Source organism: Antechinus flavipes, chromosome 1 (assembly GCF_016432865.1).
Source record: "Antechinus flavipes isolate AdamAnt ecotype Samford, QLD, Australia chromosome 1, AdamAnt_v2, whole genome shotgun sequence".
NCBI lineage: Eukaryota > Metazoa > Chordata > Mammalia > Dasyuromorphia > Dasyuridae > Antechinus > Antechinus flavipes.
Window position 1 is genome coordinate 116,648,735 of NC_067398.1, and position 12,894 is coordinate 116,661,628.

At 36.6% G+C, this 12,894-nt stretch overlaps 1 protein-coding gene across 3 annotated transcripts in view; it reads right to left on the reverse strand.

The window, feature by feature from the left end:
- Positions 1–1,005: 1,005 nt before the first annotated feature.
- Positions 1,006–12,894, reverse strand: part of XPO6 (exportin 6) — a 119,802-nt gene continuing 107,913 nt past the window's right edge. The window contains exons 18-25 of one of the 3 annotated variants that reach the window (XM_051988366.1): positions 12,294–12,449; positions 10,924–11,038; positions 10,549–10,720; positions 7,736–7,897; positions 5,854–5,952; positions 5,421–5,651; positions 4,587–4,679; positions 1,006–1,775 (exon numbers count right to left, since the gene is read on the reverse strand). In XM_051988366.1, coding sequence (XP_051844326.1) covers positions 1,674–1,775; positions 4,587–4,679; positions 5,421–5,651; positions 5,854–5,952; positions 7,736–7,897; positions 10,549–10,720; positions 10,924–11,038; positions 12,294–12,449 — 1,130 coding nt within the window. In that variant the 3' untranslated portion in view covers positions 1,006–1,673. The other 2 variants (XM_051988374.1, XM_051988357.1) reach the window with 2 other exon arrangements.

Consider the following 12,894-nt stretch of genomic DNA (forward strand, 5'->3'; position numbering starts at 1 on the left):
TAGGGAGACACAATAGTAATCTGTAACAATTTGCAAGATAGTTGTCTGGAAGAGGTATTAAACATGTTCTCCTTGGCCCCAGAAGATAAAAGTAGGATAAGTGGGTAAAAGTTGCCAAAAAAGCAAATTTAAACCAGGGGAAAAAAATTTATTTATTTTTTTTTTTTTTGGCTGAGGCAATTGGATTAAATGTCAAATGACTTGTCCAAGATCTAGATAATAAATATTAAGTGTCTGAGACGAACTTGAACTCAGGTTCTCCTTACTTCAGGGGTCAGTGCTCTCTCCATTGCGCCACCTCTGCTCTGACAATTTCTTAAAAACACTATCCCAAAATGGAACGGACGATCTTGGAAATCAGTCTTTTAAAAAAAAAAAAAAAAGGCAGAACACCATTTGTTGGGTAAGTTGTAGAAGAAATCCTTCTTAAGATACAGGCTGAATTAGATGTCCTCGGAAATCCCTTCTAATTCTGAGTATCTGAGATTTCTTTATTTGGAAAGTTGAGGAAACTGTGCCTGGCACAGAATACTGCTCAGGACCCCAAATTTTATTCTGCTCTGGTCCACTACACCCCACCCCAACCACATATAAACCTAGGAACAGGTGTGTGGCTAGAGGACCTCTAAAAATGAGACATGATTGGGATAATTAAAATTGCCAAGACTCACTCCCCCAAATAAGTGAGTAGCATTTACATTTATCTGCCCACCACATTCTCATTTAAAGTCACTTATAGCTATCTATTACCCACAAAATAATTCAGTATTATGCCAAACTGACAAGACATTTGCTCTATCCGAGTCCAGCCACAGCATGATCCTATATACCCCTTCCAGCCCCACCACGCAGAACAGTGGAAAATCAACTCTGCATTAGCAAAGATTAAGAGGCTCAAGAGTTAACTTTTAATTTCAGGGTTTCCAGATCTTCTGCCTCCTACTAAGTTTTCGGCATGCTAACCCACTAGGTATTATTTGTGGAAAGAGAATTAATTTTGCCAGCTTTTAAAACAACAACATAAGCATTTTATTTCCATTAAGCATCTTAGTATCACAATGGAATGATGAGAAAACAATAACAAAAACGTAAGTCTTTCTAATCTCTGCAAATAGCAGAGATGTAAATGGGGAGGGAAGAGAGGAAGGGAAGGGTGAGACAGGAGAGAATAGGGAGTGACAGAAGTGCCAGAACAGTTCTGATGTCACATTTCTCCTTCGACAGCCTTGGGAGGAGGGAGGAGGTGCAAGAAGGCGGAATGATGCGAAGGTACAAATGTCTTAAGTTGTCTTTGGCGTTTCTGCCTCATGATTGATATACACATGATCTGCACAGACCACCCACTGAAATCTCCGGACGTCACAGAAAGTGCTAAGACCCTAATACCTGACAACATGACTCTCCGTCCTCTCCAAATGCCCTGGTAACTACAATTGGTGTTAAGACACATCCTGAAGACAGTGCTGGTGAGTCACCTGGGGCTGAGGCAGGAACAAAGGGTAGGGCACAGGGGGTTAGGTTGTAAATGGAGCCCAGGGTGCAAATTCACCAACATGTGTCCATGGTGTGCCCCAAAGAGGTCTGAGAGAAGGGAGGTGGAGGTGGTGGTGGCAGCAGCGGCAGAAGTACAGATCTGTTGGGACAGTAAACAGAATAAGGGTCCAGTGCAGACACTATAGCTTCACTGTGCCAGGGGGCAAACTGTCATTGCAAAGTCTGTAGTAGCGAAGATCATTTACTAGTCGATGCACATTCTGGGTGAACGATGGCAGGTCCTGAAAGATAGAAAGATATAGCTGAAGCAACTGACAGGCCTGTAGAAATAAACCCCATTGACTCAAAAAAGAATGTGATTTATAGAGTGAGGATTCCCTCCCTTTGTCAATCTCCCTACCCCCACACTGCATTCTCTGTGTGGTCTTAGGATGGTCCAGATCTGTTAAACCATGTAGGATCAAGAGGGATTAAAAGCTTTGTCTACAGTTCTCAGTCCACCTTCTATGAAAAATGAATTATCTTAAGTCTTCTAAATGCAACATATATTAAATCTGAAATTTAATCTATAATTCTTGGTCAGATCAGTATAAGTTTCCTCTCCAAACACAAGCTCATTACATAAGAAAAATGAGTTGAAAAAATGGAAGGCCTCTTCAGATGAAATGGGACATCAGTTTGGAATTTTAACAATTTCAGTTTGTCATTACAAAAGAAACCAGTTACACAAAAATACCATACACAGAGAGAAAAAAAAAAAAAAAAAACTTCCTAAAGAAGAAATCTTTCTTTCCACCTATTTAGTATCCCCCCTCACTAAAAGTCAAGCCCCTGCATAATTCTTGCCCCTAAATAGTTTCTCCCAAAGAGCTAATATGAGCAACTCCTTTCTGAGATAATAGACAAAGCTTTTTAAAAGTCAATTTGATCAATATAGATAGAAAAACAAAAACTAGGACAACCAAAAAATTAAATACACACAGATGCAGGCACACACGCATGCATGCGTGTGAGCACAAAACTTAACACACAAGAGTCATACAAGTAAAGTTGAAAGGTTATCTAGTGTGACCTTTCCACCCCATGCAAATTACTTCTACAACATTTCTACTGGGTAGAGAACACAGTTAGAAACTATACTTAAGTGTTAAAGCTCAAGGAACCAATCCTCACAAGAAAGGATTTGGAAATTTATGGAATTTAAAAAAGAAAAAAGAAAGAAAATAGCATTGGAAAGTGAGCATCAATAGTTGATGTAATTTGGACTTTGTAAAGGCAAACTACAGGGGTTTCAGCAAATCACAGCATCATAAATTCAACAAATATATCCGGCAACACTCCACCCTGATTCTTCCCCTTATTTTCCCTTAACAACTCCAGTTTCTTCTCACAAGCAAAGAATTACTACCATACTACCTGACTTATAGGGAGATTTAAATCCCCACTAAAGGAAATGGGTGAAAATTTCTAAGGAAAAGTTCAATTGTCAATCATTATCACTGCTAATTCCTTCTCCTCTGAGGCTTTCTCTGAACACCTGGAAATTGCCAGTAGGACAAATGAAGTGGTACAAAAAGCAGCATCTGGAGTTAAGAGGAATCCCAGTTCCGCTACATACCATCTGTATGATCTGGTGTAAGTCACTTACTAACTTCTCTGAGCCTTAGTTTTCTCATCTGTGAAATGATGATTTGCAGATTAGATGCTCTTGGGTCTTTTTCCATTAGATGCTCTTGGGTCTTTTTCCAACTCTAAATCTGTGATCTTTAGTAGCCATAGAGAGGATAACCAAAGGAAACAGGCATGGTGCACTGGGCTTTGCATCATAAAGAAAAATTCTCAATAGAATTCTCAACAGAAGTATTGAAGGATATATAAGAAGAAGTTCTAGCAAAATATAAAGTTGCTAGATCCTGTATACTAAAGATATGATCCCTTTACCACATGTCTATTAAGAGATATATGACATATAGTCCAAAGGAATCTGAATAAGGAAACTGGCTGTTCCTCAAAAATAATAGCCACACCATCTCCTGAGTGGACTAACATTCACAAGTGGCTATCAAGCATCTTTTCACTGATTTAATGAGCTCAAAAGGTTGATGACCATTTTGAGACATCAAAAATTGATTGGAAAGTAAGAAAGAAGAGTCAAAGGTCAAAATTTACTTACAAGTTTTTTCAGTAACTAGAGAAGCTTTATGTTATTTGTGGCAAAGTATCATTGGGCTATTTCCTAGGGCCCATTAAGATAAGAACCCATTTTGATGATTGATTTTGTCATCAAATATTCCAAGGACATATACTGACTCCAACATATGCCCAAATGAGACAGAAACCTCTTTGCAATCTTTTTTTCTAAGTCTTATATTCCTATCTGAGACATCTCTAACAATCACCACATCAAAAAAAAAAAAAAAAAAAGGTAGAAAATGAGAATACTGAAAATTAATGACAGTAAATTTCAAAGCCTCAGTAAGAACAGAATGAATCACATGTTCTCTATGATAAAGATCAGAGTATCTAAGAGAAAAAGAAAAAACTGAAAACACATACAAAACTCAAGGAAAAAGAGAAGAAACAACTAAAAGATACAGGAAAAACCTCAAGGTTAAGAGCCGAGGGTAAGCAAAAAAAAACAGAGAACTCAAAGAAACCACAAAAGGCTATGGGAATAAAGAAAGTCAAAGGAGAAAAAGAATGGGAGGAGGTCACTGTAATTTATTATGTACTACGGATATGTATTCTTCAATATCTATCAGACATTAAGAAGAAAAAAGGAAGTTCTATTTCTTTGTTACTTAGGGAAAGAGAGATAAAAAACAGACTGCAATAAAGCAACAATGGCTTTCCCACAAGAGGTCAATAATTATGACCAGACAACTAAAACTCAGTCTTGCCAAGGACGACAAGCTGGAAGTTAGGATAACAATGCGGGAAATTAGCTGGTGTGTCCATCAGCCCAAGGCCCAGTTAGCATGACATGTAGCCTGTGCTGCTAACAAACAGAGACTGCAATCTGTTTCCACCTCTGACTTTCCTTTGGCTACTGTCACAATGAAAGGACTAAAGGAACTGCACAAGACACCTGCCTGGACCTCCTCTTCTTTCTTCAATGGCTCCAGTTCAGAAACAGTCAGGCAAATGGCAAAGGAGGCAGACAAATACTTCTCTGACCTGCATGGCTACATTAATTAATAGTATGAAGAATACTGGGAAGACTGATAAAGAACCCTAAGTAAAACAGGTTAAGAGACTAATCAGCTAACCTTTAATACCTAGGGAAATATATAATCAGTCAAGGATTTAATTTTCATGTTTTGATGACCATAGGGTCTGGAGTTAACATTACAACATTAAGTAATACAAATTTTATGACTAAATAAATGCATACTTATAACTTTTCTGGGAGACACAGGCTAGGTGATAATTTTAGCTTCAATAAAGCTTTTATACTGATCCTATAAGACACGCCTGTTGTTCAGATAAATGAAGATAGCCTTTACTAAGCAATTCCAATACACCAGGCACTGGGCTAACACCAGCACAGTACAGTCAGCTAAGAGCAGGGCCACCTCCAAGCAGAGCGTTCCCCAAGCTCAGGAAGTGACTACCCCCCAGCAATGGGTCTCCTACCTCATGTGCCCCTCAAACTGGTTAGTTAAACTAAGTCAGAAACACTAATCAATTTCACTGAATGCTTCCTTCCTCAAAGCCAAAAGCAAGAGAAAGTGCAAAGTCAAGCTGAGAAAAGCTAGGGTTCTACATCAGTTCCTGGCAAGCTAAGTGTTAGTACAAGCTGACTATTCAGATCCTTACCATCCCTGGGACTGGAGTGATACAACCTCCCTCTGAGGGCGGTGCCTCTGGCCATGAGGGTGCCCAAACCCGCCCTTCCCTGTGGTCTGGCCTCTCTGTCCTCTCACCCGATCCATTTTGAAATTCCTCCCCAGAACATTTTTCTGGTTGGAATCCACACCATCACAGCTAGCCAGAAACTCTGGGAGGAAGGCCGCATAGAAGCTGTCAAAGTCAACTGAAGCCATGTTGTAAATGGCAATCCCTATCTCTTCTTGTAGCAGGTCATGTGACTTGTGGACCAGGACTTGAAGCAGCACATTCACAAACTGAAACAGCATGGTGGTCCGAAAGATCTTCTGCAGGTAGAAAAGACAACAGTTTTCAATATATACAGCCACAGTTAGTATCAGAAAATCTCTGCTTTTTAGTCCTCCCCAGGCAGGTAGGCAAATGTCAGACTTTCTCAAGTTCTCAAAAAATTACTAATCTAAAAAAATGATATCTCATATCTACATATCTAGCCAATGAGAGCATTTCTAAAGGAAGAGCAGAACTTACTTTATGATACAACTTCTGCTTGGTGTTCAGAGTCTCCAAGTAACAGAGATTTTGTTTAAATAAATGGATATCAGGCTGGAGAAAAGATTGTCCAAAAGCCTAGGAAATAAAATGAACTTTTATAGAAATAGAAGCAAAAAAGTCTCAAGAACAGATTGAAACTATTTTGAAGGAATTTGTTTAAAGTTCACAAGAGATCTGAAGAGAACAGTTTTCTCGTTAAATCTACCTATATGATTAACTTTCTAACTACTCCATACTATTCTTTCAGTTTCAACTTCTCAATATTTTCTCACATCTTAATTTTCCTCCTTTAGGTGACCATATTAACATTTTTAAAAACTGTATCTAGGTTATAGTAGAGGATAAACTACTTGAGGACAAGGACTACTTTTTTGTCTTTTATATCTTGCATAGTGTCTTACATACAGTAGTGATTTAATAAATTTGTGATAAATTAAATTGCACTTGTTCAAATGAGATAAAATCTCCTAGTCCATTTTTTAATAGTAGTTTCAACTGTATTGAGGAAGACCTGAGTCTGCAAGCCTATCCTAAAACCCTTATGTTCTACTCAATGAATATAACTCTCTTTAGATTGTATTATTTATATGCTACCTCCTAACTGTGACCATTATGAACAAACTTCACAGCACATCAGAGTAGGCTATAAAAATTTATAATTCCTAGTTATTCTTGGGTATGGAAATGGTAGATATAGTCTGACTCTCCCTTCTCCCTGAAAAGATCATGGATTAAGAGTTATTACTCTAATGAATTGAACCAGCTACACCCAATGAAAGAACTCTGGGAGATGACTATAAACCATTACATAGAATTCCCAATCCCCCTATTTTTGTCTACCTACATTTGATTTCCTTCACAGGCTAATTGTATACTATTTCAAAGTCCGATTCTTTTTGTACAGCAAAATAATTGTTTGGACATGTACGCATATATTGTATTTAATTTATACTTTAACATATTTAACATATATTGGTCAACCTGCCATCTGGGGGAGATGGGGAGAGGGAAGGAGGGGAAAAGTTGGAACAAAAGATTTTGCAATTGTCGATGCTATAAAATTACCCATGCATACATCTTGTAAATAAAAAGCTATAATTAAAAAAAAAGTTATTACTCTTTGATGGGGAAAGGAAATAAATATGGGGATTTCAACTTAATTGATGTAAGAAAATACAGGGGCTTCCTATGACCTTTAACATACTGTATCCTTGAACTATGTTAAGCCTCTGGGAATGGGACATTGTGAAGCTTGTTAAAGAGATGAATTCTGTAAGATAGACCAAGAGGGCTGGAGTGGGAGCAGGCTACAAAGAGACTTACTAAGTAATAAAAGGACTTTTATTAAATCTTGTAATCTTTGCTAGTACCAAACGTCTTGTCTCCTTGGAAGAGATAACTACAAAAAGACAGGCAAGAAGTTTAACTTGTAACTTTAAACTAACTCAGAGGAAAAGATGATTCAATTATAAAATATAGCAAGAACAAGAAGTCAATTTAACTCATTCAGTAAAAACTAAATGTAGTATTTTTTCCATTTTCACATATGAATAAAACAACAACAAAAATTAAATTAGCCTTATGCTTTGGGGTCTAACTTCAAGGTAGCTATCAGACAAGGGAGTTATTTACCTAGGGTCCAAAATTAATTTTTTTAATACTTTAATAACTAAGTATAACTGGTCTCCTTCACAACCCTATCCATTTTATGAACTTAAAATATTATTCTGAGAAAGGGTTCTGAGGTTTCATTCAACAAAATCTATGACACAAAAAACCAATTCATAACTTTCTCAAGAATACTTTCTAAACTCTTATTTTACACCAAAAGTATCAATTGCAAGAGTTTTTAAATTACCTGCATGATGGCACTGAATTGTACTTCATTTTCCATCTGCTCTTCTGTAACTCCTCTATGGACACTAGCCAAGACACTAGACTTGAAGAAATACCTCCAGTTGTGATGGAGAATCCGGAAGAGTAGTTCAAACAATTCAGCTTTCACATCAGGAGAAGGACGCTGAAAAACATAGAAATGCCATTAAATTCTCTAAGAGGGATACTATTCATATCAAAGGCAGCTGAGTTGTCTGGTTACTATAAAATCACAGCTCCTGTTTGGGGGGGAGGAGGGAAAAAACTCCACTTGAATCCTCAAATGAAATCAACTAGAACTGTTTTGGCTTAATCATGAGTCAAATCTGGGCTAAGATTTGAAAACCAATTTAGAACTCTCCTTGTGAAGGAGTTGGCAACAGTCTCAACCCAGTAATGATAATTGGTCATGTTCATACAGCATTCTTAAATAGTGCTTTCCTCACCAAAGCTCTGTGAGGTTGGAAAAGCGATAAAATTTATTTTTATTACACAAAAAATTTACAAATGAAAAAGTCCAGAAGGTGACTTGCCCAAAGAACTAAAGAAAATCAGTGAGTGCTCAAGTTCAAGTGTATGCCTCTAACTCTCCTATTTTACAGTTGTACTCAAGAGGGCTTCTGAGGGGAGGCAGGAATGAAAGTTATTTATTGATTTCTCTGCTTCAAAAACTAACCAGATTACATTTAATACTCTTAGTAAATGTTACTGTCTTTTCCCTTCCTACCTACCTAAAGAAGCTTTTTGGCCATATGGAATATAACTTATGGAACCAGGTCAGCACTTTTATTGAATGAATATCCACAGGATAGAAAGATCTAAATTTTCAGGAAAACACAAGTACTTGACAATCACCAAAGTGGCCAGTAGAAAGAGATACTTTTTAAAGAGGAACAAAGCCTCCTTGACGCGTGGGGTGTTGATCTAACACTATTAGCCAGTTCTTAATGCCCTATAGGAATGATTAAATCCCAGAGGTAAAAAGGAAAGGTCTAGATTTAGTATGGGTGTCATAACAAGCACAAGTTAATCTCTAGCTTCTACTATATTAGAACATGCTCTCTCATACAGGGATAGGGCATAACTATAATGTACAGAGTTATCTAACATTTAATAAATACACACATGTATATTATCACTGCAACAACAGCGACTTTCTCAATAAATTGCCCTCCCCTTACCCTTACACTAAGTCCATATTATCTAATCACTAGTACCACACTATCCCAAGATAATGGAACATTTTATCTTAAGAATGGGTTTCTTGAGGGATCACATTAATTTATTAAGGTTCAACTAAATCACAGTGCAGAGGCTAAGAATTCTAAGATCATACTAGCTTTCACATATTTAACTATCTTAAAGAAAGATATAATTATAGACTTGTGCATGAAAATCATGCACACAAAACTAAGGCCAGCAAAAGAGTAGAGGAAGCACAAGTTAATGACTAAAAGCTATTAAAATCTTTCCCAACAATCACCACTGATCCATTTTTTTTTACACAAGTTAAAATAAACTCATTTCTCTGTAATCTGAAACTTTGTAATGAACTCCTTCCCATATTAATTTCCAAACCAAATTCCTCATCACTAAAAATGTGAAGGAGAGGAATCAGGAGGGATAGGAAATAAAGAGATACACACAAACATAAAATGAAGATCAGGAGTAGAATTTATTATATAAAAAAAGCAGGAGTAGTAATCATGATCTCAAAGTTAAAACTAAAATAGATTTAATCAAGAGAAGAAACTATACTATATGTCAGCCATACTCATCAATATTATTTTAAACTATTTAAAATTACTAGATGTATAAGGTTAGAATATTGTATTGCTATAGTGTAGGAAATGAATTGGTGGATTTAAAAAAATATAGAAAGACTTGGGATTTAGGAGGGAAAATGTCTACCTTCAGAGAAACCAGGACAAATGGGCCCAGTTGAGTCTCACATAGATGCATATAAATGTATCTGTGTATCAGTATAGCTATCTATGTAACTTATCTGCACTTAATTACAGCTTCTTGAGAGGAAGGGTAGGAATAAGGTAAAGATTACACAGCAGAGAACAACAACAACAACAACAAAAAAAAAACCTACAAGGCAGGCTAGAAAATATGGGACAGATAGGAACATAATGTATAGTATTTATTATAATGGGCTGAGGCTTGAATTGATGCACTGAGGTCCCAAGCACATGAGGCTAAATAGTAATTGGACTATACTCTATTAATATATATGCTTGGAGAAAGAATGGTCCCAGCCCACTCTTTGTGCAAGTCCTGATGTGTTGTATAGGAAATGACGATTTTGGTGGGTGGAGGCAGGGGAGTGGAAAAGGAAGGGGAAGGAGAGACTGCTTGCATTGCCATTGCGACGGCTTTTCAGCTCAGATCCTCTGTTAGCTGGCTTCCTGTCACAGCTGCCCATATTGCTATCGCAATCCTTCTTGCCCATATTGCTATCGCAATCCTTATTCACCTCTTCACTTCAATAAAGATTGAAGATTTTTTCCCTTAACCTGAATTCCTGACTCCAGCTGATTTTAAATACACGGTCATTACAATTTATTATATTTTCTTGAAATGGAAATTTACTGCTTTATATTTTCAATTCTCTCATGTTCTACTGTGTACATAGTAATAGTTGTTTTTCCTTTTTCTTTTTTGTATTTAAGATTAAAATAATTTTTTTAAAGAGGAAAAAAAAATGTGAAGAAGTGGTGGGAAGGAAATCCTTCAAGCACTTGGCCTAAAAACTTAAAAAGGTTTCCCCATCTGCTCCCAGGCTCTTACCTCAGCTATAATGGGGCAAACCTGCTCCATGCATAGTGAAATGATGCTTGGAAGGAAAGGCTTGAACACTTGGCCAGGTTCTTGAACTACCACCTGGAGGATCTTAAGAAATTTCTCAACCACCCGACAGCCAGTACTCCCTTCATGGAGAATGCTTTCAGCTAACTGTTCTCTAAAGAAATGAGGGAAAGGAGGAAGAGGGGGAAGACATTGAAACACAAGAAATTTTTTATGGCACAAGTCAATGCAGTTCTCAAAGCAACAAGCAAAAGAATCAAAAACTTGTAATATATTGAATTACTTGTTATCATTCAAACATTTTTTATGAAGCTTGAAGCAGCCACAGAAATATATAACTAATTTATCTGCAGTTACCTGGTAAACATGTTTAAAAAGGTCTGTATGATCTGTTCTGTAAAAGGCACACCCATCTGTACTCTAAGGCCTTGAAACAGGGTAAGGAAGAAACTCAGCATCTCATCAGTCACATCTAATAAACACAAAATAAACGAATCAAACTCAGCATCTCATCAGTCGCATCTAATAAATGCCCTATGCTTCATGAACTCTTTTCTACAAACTCTATGGCCAGTTCTAAGCCCTATAGTCACTTTCCCTGAACTCCTTATACTGAGACACCCATCCACTGACACTACTGTAAGCAATACACGGAAAGGAAAAAAAGACTTAAGGGCCACTGAGAAAAGACCTTTGGAATGATCTGTTTAAATACTCTTTGTAGCAATTAAAAGCTCCTTTGGAAGTCAAAAAATTCCCTAGTCCTTAAATATGATAGATCATTTCGAATGCAAATTCTGTGGTATACTCACACTGAGAGAGATGTTGTGTTAACATAGGAGAGGGCTTTATCAATTTCTATCTATGATCAAAAATCTTGAGTTTATGGAATAAGTAGCTAATGAATACATGATTCATATTTTTAAAATGAATTACATATGTTTAAAAGGACTGCATATATTTAATATATATCAAATTGTTTGTTGTCTTGGGGAGAAGAGGAGAGGGGAGAAAAATTTAGAACACAAAGTTTTACCAAAAAATGAATGTTAAAAATTATTGCATGTTTTGGGAAAATATAAAATATTGGGTGAAAAAAGAATTATAGAAAATATTAGTTACATGTAATGCCCTTCATTCCCTAATTGAGAAATTTCCTTATTTGATACATGCTTTCCCAGATAATATAAATTCTTTGCAAATATGACACACTCAACAAATATTTGTTGACTGAGATATTCCTGAATTACTTTCATGTAATTCAAAATACCATGCCAAAAAAACACATTAACTTAAGTTCACATGGCTAAAACATTTACGCCTCTGGAACTAAGACAACACTTGCTGTATGTCATTCTGAAGATTGCCCAATAGTAGAAAGAAGTTTTATTCTCACATTAAATCCAAATTACTCTCATCTACCTCCATTTCCCATGTTAGAGATAACAGGGACTAAAGAAAACTCAAGGTGATAACGGTTGATAGAAAAAGAAGAGTCCTCCGTTTGACTCATTACCATGGAACATGACCAATCTGTCTTATTAAATTCTATACTCTCAGAACCAGACACCAAAGAGAAAATAATCCTTTTCCATGTTGATTCTCATTCCATGTAGCAAGTTGAAGCACTGTACTTTTACTAACCCAGTTTTCTTCAAAGGAATTCTTAACAACTTTCATTCTCATTAGCCCCATAAATCACTGAAAGCCTTGGAGCTCATTCATACCTGACTGATGAATAAAAGCTGGAAAAAGGGCCAATGAGACCTGAACAGATTCTTGTAGCGACTGATAGCAAATCTGTCGAGACTTTGTAGCTTCCCCAGAGATACTTTCCACGATATCTTCTAAGACACTAAGTGTCTGATGGATAATCACTTTAGCTGCAAATCAAGATTTAAGTTACATATCATGATGTGTTCCAAGAAGAGACCAAGTAAGGAATATGAGAAAGTATAAATTTGTTCAGTTATCAGGTATTACATTCATTCAGCAGCCTCTCTATGGGAACAAATCAAGTCTTTATTGACTAGGTATGTACCTTGCAAGTTAAAAATGTTACAACACACACTCAATTGCAATCCACGTCTTAAAAAACTTAACCACTAAACATCTTAGCATCCTGATCAGCTCATTTGCCTGTTGAGCCCCACTCACCAAAACAAAATTCACAGAAAAAATACCAAAATTACCTTTAAGGAGGCAGATATCTACATAAATAATAATAAATTAATAGTAATCAAACTAACTAAAGAGACAAGGTAGCTATCTTAGGCAAGAGTACAGTAATCATATATAATTTTTTTCTTTCAAATCTAGACAACAACA